Genomic DNA, 14873 nt, shown 5'->3' with positions numbered 1-14873 from the left:
GAATGGGACCAATACATTGTTTCAGTTTCTTCTTCGTCACCATTATCTCAAGCGAGTTCTCCACCGGAGGATATAGCCAGCTTTCATGATTTGATTGAAAAGGCCGCAAAAAGATTTGAGCTTAATATGCAGGTTAAAGAAAGTGAATATTTCCTTTATGACTTCAAAGAGTCATCTCGAAAGTCGGTAAGGGCTATCCCGATTATCTAGCACATCTGGGATGAAGTAATAAAATTGATGAGAAATCCGGCATCAATTCCAGCATCAATTCCTAAACTGGGTAAGAAATACAGCGCTCCGGAGACACCTCCTGCGTGCCTAATTGGGCATCCTCTGTTACTCAAGCGGCACAAAGATGCTCCAAAAATTCGGTTACAGCCTGCGTGTAGCGCCTTCTGATAAGGAGGGTAAACGAATGGACAGTATTGGAAAGTGCTTTGCAGTCATGGCGGCAGCGTCTATCAAGGTGGCAAACGCAATGGTGCTTATCAGTAGATTTAACAAACAGATGTGGTCAGACATCGCACCAATCCTGTCATATCTCCCAGATGACAAAAAAGAGGAAGCAAATACAATTTTGCAAGATGGAGCCAGAGCAGCATCTGAGTCCATAGATGTAGCGATGGACATAGTGTCTGTAGCTTTTCGTCAAATGGCTGGAGCGGTTGCTCTTCGTAGGCAAGGATGGCTCAAATCGACATCTTTTAGGCCTGAAGTCCAATCAAAAATCATGGACATGCCTTTTGATGGAGAAAACCTGTTTGGAAAACACATTGACGAAGCGCTTCAAGGGATAAAAGCAGACGCTGATACTGCTAGAGCTTTGGGATCTTTGCAACAAGGTCGCTAGCAGTCTTTTCGTGGCAGAGGATCGAGAGGACATTTTCAGCAACGTTCTTTTCAGTCGAACAGGTACCAACCAACCGTACCATCAACAGGGTTACCGTCAGTTCTCCTCCAATCAACAGTATCGATCCTCCAATACATCTTTTCAGCAGCAAGGGAGGAGAAAATCTTCTGCAAGAGGAAAGGCACAAGATTCTGGTCGAAGACAGTGATATTCTTCAGGCGCCTCCGACCCCGTCTCTTCTCACACAGTTCCATTACCTTTATCAATTCCTACATCATTGGCAATCAATAACATCGGACAAATGGGTGTTAGACATCATAACACAGGGTCACACCCTGGAATTCTCACAAAAACCTCCGAAACTCCCACCTCTATGCAGAAATCAAAATCATCTTTCAGCCCTCAAGGCAGAAATTTTAACTCTCATAATGAAAGGGGCAATAGAAGAAGTTCCATCGGATCAACAAGGGACAGGATTCTATTCGCACTTTTTCCTCATAAAGAAAAGACAATCTTCCAAATGGAGAGAGGTAATGGACCTCGGAGATCTGAACAAATACATAAAGAAAATCTCGTTCTGCATGCTGTCATTACAGGAAATCCTCCTTTTACTTCGCAGAGGAGATTACATGGTCTCTCTAGACCTTTTGGCTGCATATTTCCATATCCAAATCCACAAACACTATCTGCGATTCATGGTGGCGGGGCGCCATTACCAGTTCAAAGTTTTATCTTATGGCCTAAAATCTGCCCCGAGGGTTTCCACAAAATGTATGGCTCCGATCGCAGCACATCTAAGGCAGCAAGGTCTACAAATTTTCCCTTATTTGGATGACTGGCTGATAAAAGGAATATCGTACCAGCAGACACAGCAGTCTTTACAGATCTGTATGGATCTTTTCCGAAAATTAGGCCTTCGAATAAACAGAGAGAAGTCCTCCCTTACTCCGACACAGTCTCTCCAATTCCTCTGAGCACTATTGAAAACTCTGGAAGCGAAAGCGTTTCCCTCAGAGGAACGCATAAGAAAGATTCTAAATCTGACAGCATCAATAAAATCCAAAAAGTCCACTTCCATCAGGATCTTCAAATCTACTGGGAATTATGTCATCCTGTATCCCATTGATTCCCAACTGCCGTTTGCATATGAGGCCACTTCAAGAATCCCTAGACAAACAATGGGTTCAAGCTTCAGGTTCATTCGACGACAAACTAGTCATCAACTCTCAGATCAAACGGGCAATGTCATGGTGGGGTATCAGGAGCAACTTGACAAAGGGCCTACTATTCGAACCTCAATCTCCAAGGCACGTCATGACATCAGACGCTTCATTTCAAGGTTGGGGAGCGCACCTGCAAGACCTAGAGATTCAAAGCCATTGGTCTCCTCAGGAGGCAAAACTTCACATCAATCTCTTGGAATTAAAAGCAGTTTTCCTGGGTCTTCAAGCCTTTCTTCCCAGAATTTGTGGTTCATCATTCTTGGTAAGGACCGACCGCACAACAGCGATGTTCTTTCTTCTGAAACAGGGTGGCACAAGGTCGAAGCCCCTGTCTGCTCAGGCACAGACAATTTGGAATTTGCTTCTACGTCGCCGCATAGCTCTACAGGTGGAGCATGTTCCTGGGGTAGACAACACAAAGGGCAGATTTGTTAAGCAGATCATCCGTCATTTGCCTCTAGTGGGAACTGACTCAAGACCAACTACGTTGAATATTCAATCTATGGGGCAAACCAAATTTGGACTTGTTTGAGACTCAGAACAACAAAAAATGCAAACATTACGCAAGCAGATTCCCACAAAAAGGATCAAGGGGGAATGCTCTTCATTTCCGATGGACAGGGATGTTTGATTATGCTGTTTGCTTATGCTTTCCCTCCTTTTCCTCTAATTCCAAGAATATTGAGAAAAATGAGATCAGAACCATGCCACATAATCCTAATAGCACCGGCCTGGCCGAGGCAATTTTGATACACAGAACTTCTCCAATTATCGGTGGAGCCCAGGATACAGTTTTCAATGATCCAGACTGATTTCCATGAGCAAGGGCCAAGTTCTTCATCCACAATTGACCTCTCTAAAATTGTCAGCTTGGAACTTTCGAGCATGAGTTTCAGTCACTAGATATTCCTTAAGAATGTCGTGAAATTCTGGCAAATTCTAGAGCAATGTCTACTAACAAGACATGTGCAGCGAAATGGAAAAGATTCTGTAACGGGTCTATTTCACATAATGTTCATCCTTTTAATTCCTCGCCGGAGCAAATTATTCCATATCTGCTTGAACTGGCGAGATCGGGACTTTCTCATTCTTCAATAAAAGTCCATTTAGCAGCAATATCCTGATACCGTAGATCTCCAGGATGTCCATCACTTTGGTCTCAAAGACTAATTAAAGAATTCCTAAAAGGCTTATTCAGGAAATTTCCTCCAATTAAACGCCCTCCGCCTCCTTGGCAGCTTAACATAGTCTTGTCACAACTCATGAGAGTGCCTTTTGAACCAATTCACAAAGCTGAGTTGCAATTTCTCTCATGGAAGGTAGCCTTGCTTCTTGCGCACACTTTAGCTAGGAGAGTCAGCGAAATTCAAGCTTTCTCAATTGTGGATCCCTTCATACAGTTCAAATCGGATAAGGTGCTTCTCAGAACAAATCCGAAATTTGTCCCTAAAATACCTTCTTCTTTTCATCTAAATGAACCTGTGATCCTGCCTACATATTTCAAGAATCCTTTCACTGTGGCAGAAAAAGCTCTACACACTTTGGACATTGGGAGATGTCTAAAGTTTTACATTGAAAAAACAAAATCTTTTCGTAAATCAAATCAATTATTTATAGCTTATTCAGGACCAAGAAAAGGTTTGGCTCTTTCAAGATCCTCCATCTCTAGATGGATTGCATCCGCCATTGTCTTCTGTCATGAAAAGGCGGGAAAACCTTTGTGCACAAGAGTATGTGCTCATGATACACGGAAGATGGCGACTTCAACTGCATTGCTAGCAGGCGTATCGCTTCCAGACATCTGCAGGGCAGAAACTTGGTCAAATGTCCATACATTTACCAAACATTATTGTCTGGACACAGAATGGAAAGCAGATGCAGCAGTGGGACAAGCAGTTCTACAACACCTATTTAACTAAGGTACATTTTTTTGTCTCTTTTCAATTACTTTTCTGTAATGTTGTGTATACACAAATGTTGGTTTAAATGGCAAAAGTTGTTGCGTGATTTCTTAACCCCTTCAGTGATGATGACAAAGCCAGCTCGTCATGGGCGTTACCTGCGCTGTGCTTCTGACCAGCTGGCTTTGTCATGAAGAATGGGAATCTAGGATCTTCAGCACGGGGGGGGGGGGCAACCCATAGCACCCAAGGTGTTAATGAGTCCTTTTCTTAATTCCTTAAAAAAAAAAAAAAATTACGGCGCAGAGCCCTGAGACAAAGGGGCTCTAGCCTGGAAACGCTCTTGGAAAAGGACTGCTATCTATTCCGATACACGCACGTGAATCTATGTAAGATACAATACTGGAGAAAAAAACTAGTTACTTACCTGTACACTATGGTTCTCCAGTATTATTTTCATAGATTCACATGCGCCCACCCACCTCCCCGTTTTCTTTTAGGTAGACCACCTTTATATCTGGTTTCTTACATAGCTCACTCTTGGGCTGTTGGAAATCTGATGTACGGTGGCTCTGCTGGGTATGGTGTATGTTGGTGCTGGCAGCGGATTGGCTGTGGTTTGGACCACATAATGAGGAGGAGAGGTTACCTATTGTTATACTTCTCTATGGTTTCCAGGCAGTTTTTTCTCCTACTGCTATAGTTATTCTTTTACCGGGAGACTCCCACCATGACGACGGGGAAGATACAAGCATGTTAACCCTTTGGCCGCGGCGGTAATTCCGCTGTGGCGCTAGGGAGGAGGGGGGCCACGCGGCGCCGCCATGCTCTTGACAAAACCACTCCGTCACGACCCGCGGTGGCGCTTTGCTTGTGGCGGAATGGTTCCGTCATGGCCCCGCCCGCTCAATGGAATGCTCAGCGTAGTTGCGAAATCAGCACCGCGGCCGGACCGTGACTGAACCATTCCATCACCAGCACAGCACCACCGTGGCTCATGACGGAATGGTTCCATCACGAGCATGCAAGGGGTTAATCTATGAAAGCTAATACTGGAGAACCATGATGTACAGGTAAGTAACTCGTTTTTTTAAAAACTTTAAAATATTCATCTAAAATCAGCCGAATAACGAATTCAGATTTACTCGCTTATTATCAGGAGAGAAGCCAGTGATGTACCTTTCAGCCCAGCACTGAACCGAAAAAATCATTATAACTGTACTTCAGTAATTGGAATTTCCTCCCATAGGATAACATTGCTTGGTTTTCACTGAAAAGTTTCTCTCAACTTTGAAAATACAATTAGTTTCTTTAAAAATCACTACTGTAACAAAAACGCTTTCACCCTATTGTTTATAGGAAATGTCCTGGGCCTAAATCTAGGATCCAGTCCTGTGGTTAGAAAAGTAGTCTATAAAGTAATCGATTGCATTTCACTAGAAAAACCCATTGAGCTCAATGTTATATTGTGTTTGAAATTGTGTTGCCTATTGCAACCACTGTAGCTATTATACTTTCAAAGTCTAGTGCCTATTTGCAAAGTAATTACCTAAAGTCACTCATATTGAGAAAAGTACATTTTGATACCTTGTTGATTCTAAAATATAACAACTAGGGGGCATATGTAGGTAGGCGTTTGCGAATCGCAAACAGCGATTTGGTATATAGGGGCCACATAGCAAAATAAGGAATCGCAAAAATTGTGATTCCTTATTTTGGTCAAGCATTTAAGGAATCGCAATTTTGCGATTCCTTAAATGCTATTTAGGGGTGCCTTTAAAATTGCGATTTGGGCTTAAGGAATCGCAAAATACCACCTACTCCAAGTAGATGGTATTTTGCGATTTCCTTTCAAAATGAATTTCTTTTTTTAATTCAAAGTGCCATGTGGCGCACAGACATGCCCTTAGGGAATGTATGTGCGCCTCATGTACTTACAGGCACATTCCAGGGGTGCAACACGTGTCCTTTGGACACCCTGGCACCCTTGGAATTGTGATTCTCAAATTGCGATTTTCTCATAGAAAATCTCAATTTGAGAATGTATCCCCATTCATTCCTATCGGCCTCTTGGCCCATAGGGATGAATGGGACACTCATTCCTTAATTGCGATTCGCAATTTGCTAATCGCAAATTAAGGAATTTTTGAGAATTTGCGAATTTTTACCTACATTCCATCTTGCAATTCTCAAATAGCGATTCCTTAAAAATCGCTGTTTGAGAATCGCAAAATGTGAATTACCTACATATGTCCCTATATCTTTTGATACAAAACAATTGACCTAGAGTTCAGTTCTTGAGTGTGTGAGACCATTTGCTGACTGTGTGTACAACAAATGCTTTACACTGTCTTCTGCCTTACTGCTCGACCAAGCTACCACTTTAGAGAGTAAGGTTATATCTAGCTTTAGCCTCTGCCAAACCTCTGGGGGCTGTGGACTCTTTCTTACATATAGTTCTCCGAAATTTGATAGACGCTCCACTTTGCTCTGAGACCTACAAGTCTTTTTCACATTGGCTCCCAAGTGTATGTGGATATTTGGTTGATGAGTGGAAGGGTAACACATGGATGTCATATGTAGCTGTCTATACAGTTGTAACAATAAATATGGTACAGTTTAACACTGTAGTGGAGAAACTGATAGTGACAGACTTGGTTTTCTTTTCAGGTAGCAGCCACTAATTCCATTGAAGTCTGAGCTCCAATTCGTCCAAAATGGCGGGAGCATCTGTAAAAGTTGCAGTTAGAGTGCGGCCATTTAACTCGCGTGAAACGACTCGGGATGCAAAATGTGTCATTCAGATGCAAGGGAATACCACATGTAAGTTTGGAAATTATTTTTCAATAAATGTTCTTTATTACCTGATTGCACTGCACTGTTCTATGCCATTTAAAATATAGATATTTATTCCATATCCATATCCAAAACCATTCTCTCCAGTTTGGAAAAAAGAACTTCCAGGACTGCTTCAAAAGTATATTCAGGCATAATAGAGCCTCACCGAAGCTTGACGCTTTTCAGCTTTTGGTGATATATATATAGATATAGATATAGATATACAAAATTGGATTTGTGTTGTAGATTACCTCCAAAGAGGCTGTTTGATATATTTGTGCAGTTACTCTCTGCGGTCATATAGGGAAAAACAGCCTACTAATATTCTGCAGAATAGAATATAGAGTGTTATTGTTTGCCTTTGATGGCTTGTGATTTGTTTTAAGACCATAGTATATGATTTAGTGATTTCGCCGCACGTTGATATATTTGCTTTAAAGTTAATTGGTTAAAATCTTAGATGTTATTGTTATTATTATTATTATTATTATTATTATTATTATTATTATTATTTAATTTTATAGAGCGCGTAGTCACCCGTAAGTATCCCAGCGCTAAAATAGATGTTCCTCTGTATTCATGGAAAGATAGAGATTGCTGGAGTCCGAATTACAACTTTTGTATTAGTTACTTCATTGCTGTGTGTGTGGTGGAAGGGCACACCTGCGGGATTAGACTGTTGTTAGCCTATAGCGGGCCCTTGAAGTATATGCATATTGATAAAATCTACACAAGACCTGTCATGGTGGAACACACAGTGATAGACCAGGATTCTACAAACTGTACATTCCAAACGGAAGCAGGGCGTTGCAGTTAAGTGGCATTTCACGTACTGATACAAGTCTATCATTTAGCATGATGAGAAATATCCTGAAGAATGCATTGAGAAGCTGTTACCTCTGGCTCCTCCTAGCTGTACATTCCACGCCTTTTGAATATCCCAGGGCGCCTGACTAGAACTGGAATTCTTTGCAATAGCTCTCCACGGGTAAATGGCATCAGCTCAGTCTCTGCGTCATAACGCCAACAGATTCATAATGCACCACCTCAGTCCCCAGACATCAGTGCTCTTTTTTCCACACTCTTTGACGCACAACCTAGAGCAGCTCTCTGGAACACTTCCCATTTAAAAAATCCAGAAATTCCACTCTTGAAGGTCTGCCTGTAGTGCTTGGCGCCCAAGCACAACTCTCATTCATGAGAGAGGCTTCATACACTCTAAGACCATGAAAGCGAGGGAGGAGAAGCTGTGCCCCGAATGCCCGAATGTCAGTCGCACTCCAGGTTCAAGTTGCGATCATCTCCCTCCTCTAAGAACAAGAAGCTGTATAAGAGGTGTAGGCGGGTGGACTCCACATCAAGATAGAAGTCCTGCTTCATGGTTGGATCTCCACACTGTCAGCCCCTCCTCCCCCAAACTTTGGATGGCAACTTTGATTCCAATTCAAACAATTTCTAAATGCCCCAGGTACAGATTGGCTGGTGCCAATGGAATAACCGCCAATGGTATCCCAGTTGAGGCCCTTGTTCATTCCAAGGGGCTCAATGGCACATGACGACGATGGCAGCAACACTGCCAATTTGCTGTTCCCTGCAAACAAATGCTACAGGATATCTAGTCCTACAGAATGCAAGTGGTCTGTACACCTCACTGGAGGTGGAGTTAGGGTGCCTCTCAGGGGTGGCCCTCTGCAGAGGTTGTGTCTTTAACTTCAGTACTAAAAACAAATCTGCAGGGGTGCTAGAGTTGCCTTTGCCGATGGAGGAAGCCAAGGTAAACCTCTTAACAGAGATCCTCCGACCCTTTTGTACTGTGTATGAGCCATTGTTCTCATTCAGTGAGCCTCTATTGGTACTTATTATGGGTGCTTGGGCTAAACCTTTTTAAGCGCCTTCCAATGTACCAGCAGGTTGCTTGGCTTTGTCGGCTGGCACTGAGAAACCCTTCATTTCTGTCTTCCCACCCTTCGATAGAGAGCCTGGTGCAACACGCATAATGTTGCTCTTAAGAAAACCCTGGATTTGGACCCAGTGCACATCCAGAGCAGAACTCGCATAAGCTGGAAACCATTGGTAAGTAAGTATTCTCCTCAGGGAGTTTGGCTCAGGAGTTTGTGAATGCCATGTGCCTCTTGGAGACGTATACTTGTGCTCTGTGGGAAATGGTGCAGATGGTGGTATGGAGTCTCCCAGACCACTTCAAGGATAATGTTGGTGATTTGGTAAAGTACGGAACGGATGTGGCAAAACAGATCTTAGGTCCGGACATGGACACCATGGATTCGATGGCCAAAGTCATGGGGTCTCCTGTTTTCAACAGACCCCCACGCTTGGCTCTGCTCAACATGCTTTTCGTGGGAATGTCCAAGATAATTTAATGAATATGCTTCAGATGGAACCAACTTTTTTGGGACAAAGCAGACCCTGTCCTAGAATGGTTTAAACAAGGTTGGTCTACGGCTCTGTCTTTGGGGTTGGCACCCCCTCACCAAGACTTCCACATGCGATACCAGAAATGTTGCTTTTCCAAGGGGCCACACTTTCAGTGTGAACTTTGCCAGTCAGGTCCAGGGTGAGAACACAAATGAGCCCTGGCAGTTTTATAGGATCAGCTTAACTGAACCGGTCCCCAGAACTTCTGCAGAACCTGCCCTCAATAACAAAACCGGCCCCCACTTTTCCAGCCTCCTGAGGAAACAAAGTCTCCGCCTTCAGCACTTCTGACGACAACAGAACAGTCTTTGGGGTTCCCATCAATTAAGTAACGGTCGAAGAAAGCTCAGTGCATGCTCTGTTGATGACAAACTCAAAAACAAAAAGTCCCAGCAGTCCTCTCGTATCTTGTTAGCGTACACCTCTCCCTCAAGATTTCAGCTTTACCGCTGGCTAGATTACTAGAAATGGAGGAGGGAGAGTAGTCCGGTTCTTATGACCCTTATAGCACAGCTTACAGAACAGGACACGGAGGTGGAGCTGGTAACTCTACTCAATCACAACAAGATACTGTTCAACCATGTACAGAGAACAGGACTGGGCAGATGACATTTCCTGCTATGGTCGTGATTACAATCCTTATTAGGCAGACTTCTAGGGATTTTGAAGAGCATCCTGTGATGCACGTGCTTATTTAAGCACTTATGCTTCAAGATGACAGGCTATAATATCAGACTTCTTACAGAGCCTGTCCCTATCCAGTTCACAAACCACTACAAAGTGTTCCTCTGCCTCCTCAGAAAACACCTGCACAAAGGCCTGAGACTGTTTTCCAGGCTCCGTGAAGTCCGCCAACCCTGCTCCATTAAGTTTAGCACTTTATCCAGTATTAGGGTTTCTTTCATAGATTCACATGCTTGAATCATCACCCGTCGTTGAGATGGGAGTCCCCGGTACATCCTAATAGGCAATGTCACATTAGACATTGAAGTTAACAGGCCTAGGGCCTTACATTTAGTAACATATCTAAGTCCTTATGTGAAAAGGACCAAACTTAAGAAAATAACCAATCAACTGACACCCCCCCTCTAGAACCTTCCTGGAAAGATCTCCAGTCCTCTAGATTTTCTACTGCACGTTGTGCTAAGGGAGTCTCCACTGAGCTCTTCTCCGTTTTCTTCATTTTCTCTTGTAAACAGATATTTTCTTGGATTCAAGGTTTTTTTCTTCTCGATTTCCATTGTCTGGGTGAAGTTCTGCTATTTCTTCATGTCAGACTCACCTCTGAAGGCCTTTTTAGGCCCTGTGGTACCTGTAGAAAGAAAAGGCTACACATCAATGACCCTCATAATGACTGCCTCTATTGCCTTTTTCCGGATCACAAACCAAAGTACTGCAAGGTATGTCGTGCCTTTTCTTCAAAAACATTAAAAGACCACGAGGGAAGGCTTTTAATGTGGCTGCAGAGGCTTAAAGACTGGGACAACCCTATATCTTCTGGGGAGAGCGAAGGTTCATCAAGATCCTTCTCCGAGACGCCTCAAGAAAGACCTTGGGACGTCTCTCCTGGTCATTCCTCACAACAACCTCCAAAGAACGCACGAAAAGTCTTCAGAGGCTACTAAAATTCACGATTTGCCTTCCATGGAATCTCCGCCCCTTCACAGTTCGATTTCTGCCAAAAAATCTACACAGAAATCTGCTTTGGACACTCCTACAGTGAAGGTAAAACATACTTTCAAGAAACTTTCCTCAGCCCCGTCGACGTACAGCTCGACGAAGGCAGTACCGACTACGACAACAACTCCACATACTGTCATCTGAGTGACTTTGTCGACGACAGACGTCGCCGCAGTATCTGTCTCGTCAGCGTCTATTTAATCGACGACAACATCTTCGTCAACGGGTCAAGCCCCTTTGTCGTTGACGATAAACATTGTTAAAAGTTGTCATCGATGAAGATTGAGTTGACGACTAGTCCAACGATGAAGAGGACGAGTGCCTCGTCGACAGTATTGTCTGCCTCGACGACGAGTCTACCGTCGGCGACCCTCTCATCGACTGTTTCCCCTATTCTGTCGTCGACGAGAGTTGCAGCATCAACGGCAGTTATGTCATCTACGCCTGTTTCATCTGAGACATTCATATCTATGCCCGTCGACAGTACTTAGACGACGGTGTATATACCGACGACGACCCCAAAATCAAGACCAGAAAAATTGTTTTCCCAACATAAAACTTTGAAAGAGAGACTGACACCCTCTTTAACATGACCTAGTAGCGTTCATCCTTTAATGCCAGCTCATCTTTTGGGTGAGGATGAGCACTCTGACGACGATAGCATGTTCGGAACTGCAAGAAGTCCCACTAAAGTGAACGTTGAATACCAAGAGGACTTTGAGGATTAGGACCAATGTATTGATGAACATTTGTACTATCCGGACCAAAGACGTCATCAACAACTACAGCTAGAAATGGTTTGTCTTCCCTCCGCGCTGTTAACAGATCTACAATTCATGCTTTCGGACTACAAAAAGAGGTTCCCTACGTCTGCACCGTCTCCTGCACCAGTGCTTTCTCCACCTCCTGTGGTGCATTTAGCTCAAGTGCCTGTGCAGCTGCTTCCGTTTACAGATGAAGAGGAGGAAGAGCAACAAGAAGGAGAAATTCAGGATTCACATCCTGACGAATGGGACGATTACATTATCCCTCCACCAGCATCACCATCTCCACCTCAAGTAGATTTTTCTCCAGAGGTTATTGGAGGATTCCATAATCTTTTAGAAAGAGCAGCCTGACGTTCTGAGCTTCCAATGCCGTCTCACCAACCAGACTGTTTCCTTTACGATTTCAAGGAACCTTTTAAGAAATCTGTAGGTCTATGCCTATTATAGACTATATTGGGGACCTGTGCATTAAAATAATGAGAAACCCTGCTACAGTTCCTCCAGTCTTACCAAGACTCATCAAAAAATACAAAGCCCCTGACGACGCAACTGCCTGTCTTGTAGGTCAACCCAGACTGCATTCCGTGATTACTCTGGCGGCACAAAGCAGGTCAAATAATCCATCTGAAAGAAACACGTTAGTTATAGATTCCTTACCTTGGAATTACCCCAGGCGTCAGACTGGATCTGGAAAGTTTTTTCATCAGCAGTACCTCTGTGGGTCAGAAGGTGGCGTCTGTCGGCTTCGCGTCTGTCGTTGGTGTTGTGGTCGCGGGGATGACGTTGCAACAGCTACTAGTGCGCTGATGTCCGTATTTTCTTTTTGCGCGCCAGTCAGCGCAAATCCGGAGAGAGCGGTACCTCAGGTCACTTTTTGACTGACTTTTTCTTGACTTTTGTCGACTTCTTTTCTGAGTCTATTGGCTCCTGTTGCACGTAGGAATGCCCGGCTTCAAGGCTTGTGGTTCCTGTACCCGACTGATGTCGCTTACGGATCTGCACCGCGTATGCCTCTTTTGCCTGGAGTGCGAACACGACCCCAAGTCGTGCTGCGACTGCTGGTCGATGGCGCAGAAGGCTTTGCAAAAGCGGTCCCAAAAGTTTCTTGAGCGCCGGAAGTCGGCTCCACGCCATTGGAGGTCGTGAGGGAGGTCTAGGGACCGGTCGCATAGTCATCACCACTCGTCTAAGTCATCAAAGTCTTCACACTCTGGGTCAGGTAAGTCAAAGCACAAAAGGAAGACTGAGGAACATCGTCACTCTTCGATTTCTCCCTGTCGGTCGGCTGAAGCGATGAAGGATGCGGGCGGTGCCCCTCCTGCGGCTCCCCGAGCGGAGCCCAAGGAGTCGACTCCAGGCTTCCCTCTCTTCCCGGGGCCTGGAGTGACTCCTGCCCAACTTCGTACGTTCTACGAAGCGATGCATGCCATCTTTGGGCGTCCCGAACCCGCCAGCACTCCTTCGAGCCCCACAAACTCGGCTGGGGGACTTAGGCCTTCTCCACCGTTGGCTCCGGGCTCCTCCCTCGCCTCGTGTCTCCAGGCCTGGATCTGGATCGGCGCCCGTTGACCTGATTACACCTCTACCGGCGCCGCATCCTCTGCACCGCAACAGACGCCGGTTGTGTCCCTGGCTGGCGTCGACCCCGGCCTCCATCCCGAAGTAGAGCTGGATCTGCGTCGTCCGACGCCGGAACCGGCCCTGAGTGGGGTTTTTGTGCCCCTATTCACTCCTGGGGTTCCTAGTTCGCCAGATTGGCAACCTGAGGAAGAGGAGGAGGACTGAGAGGGGTCAGGTGACCCTTTAACTGATCGGATGGAATCTGAGCAGGACTGGAGAGAGGAACTGAGGAATGCCAGTTGTCTTGATACCTCTCCTGACCGTGGCATGTTGTCTCCTCCTACCGTGGCTACGAAGGAGGGAGTCAAAGGCAGTGGTGTTGCGTAGGTCAGACAAGGCCCTCAACCTCGAGCTTCCTACGGTGGTGGTGAGGACTAACCTTCTGACAGAGGTGCTTCAGCCGGCGGCGAGCTCTTCAGAGCCCCTGTTGCTATAATGAAGCCCTTACTGATGTTCATTTGGGCACGAGGTCCAGGCCCAACACGGGGGCACGTGTGGATAGGATGATTGCCTTACGCCACAGCGCGGCTCCGGGGGATCCCACTTTCCTCTCCTAACACTCTACCACTGAGAGCTTGGTGGTCCAAGTCCGTACTTCCTAGAGCGCATTACCTACCGCTCCCCCGTAAAGGGAATCCAAGAAGCTGAACCACCTTGGGAAGAATATTTTCTCTACTCCCAGCTTGGGACTGCGGTCGGTAAACAATGCATACCTATTGGGTCGTTACTCCCACTCTGTGTGAGACGCGGTTGCGCAGGTGCTGCCTTAATATCCGGAGGAGGCTCGGACAGTGCTCTCCCAGGCTATTGCCACCGGGAGGGATGCGGCAAAGTTTACCATCCGTTGTGGGCTGGATACCGCTGAATCCCTGGGCAGGAAGATTTCCACGTCTGTAGCTCTTCGACGCTGTGCCTGGATGAGATTGACTGGCTTTTCTGGGGAATTCCAGAACACCTTGATGGACACGCCCTTTGATGCCCGCCGCCTTTTTGGCGACAAAGCAAACAATGCTTTAGAGTGTTTCAAGGACTCACGGGCTACAGCCAAGTCCTTGGGCTTCTCCAGCCACCCAAAGCAGTCTGCTTTTTGCCGCTTGCGTGGCTATGGAAGGGGTGCCCACTACGTCCCACCCAGAGCCACAGACCGCAGCCAGTTATCCAACCTTCGTTTGGCCGGGGACGTAGGAACAACCGTTGTGGTTCCGGGAGCCAGCTGGCGGGCCAGTCCACCAACCCTGCCTCTGCAGCTGCCTCCAAACCTTCCTAGTTCAACATTTCAGGCCCATCAAACGCCAGTGAGCGGCAGGATTCGCCATCACCTCCCCCACTGGCGCACCATCACGTCGGACAGGTGGCTTTTGCAGATAGTCCGAAGGGGCTACTCCCTCCCCTTCAAGGCTACCCCTCCAGCCATGCCACTGCAATACCACTGCATGTCTGGGATCCCCTGGCCCTTCTCCAGCAGGAAGTCCTGCCTCTGTTGGCCAAGGAAGCCTTTGAGCGCGTTCCTGTCCCAGAAGTAGGTCGTGGTTGTTACTCCCACTTCTTTCTGGTCCCCTAG

General features: G+C 45.9%; 1 protein-coding gene across 1 annotated transcript in view; it reads left to right on the top strand.

The window, feature by feature from the left end:
* The window catches only part of KIF1C (kinesin family member 1C), a 912154-nt gene that overhangs the window by 106790 nt on the left and 790491 nt on the right, over window positions 1–14873 (top strand). Inside the window, exon 2 of the mRNA XM_086946204.1 lies at window positions 6645–6797. Coding sequence (XP_086802330.1) covers window positions 6692–6797 — 106 coding nt within the window. The 5' untranslated portion in view covers window positions 6645–6691. The remainder of the gene's footprint in view (window positions 1–6644; window positions 6798–14873) is intronic.

The sequence above is a fragment of the Lissotriton vulgaris genome, chromosome 12 (genome assembly GCF_964263255.1).
Source record: "Lissotriton vulgaris chromosome 12, aLisVul1.2, whole genome shotgun sequence".
Classification (NCBI taxonomy): Eukaryota; Metazoa; Chordata; class Amphibia; order Caudata; family Salamandridae; genus Lissotriton; species Lissotriton vulgaris.
Note: the sequence above shows the minus strand (reverse complement) of the source record. Positions and strands in the feature narration are given on the sequence as shown.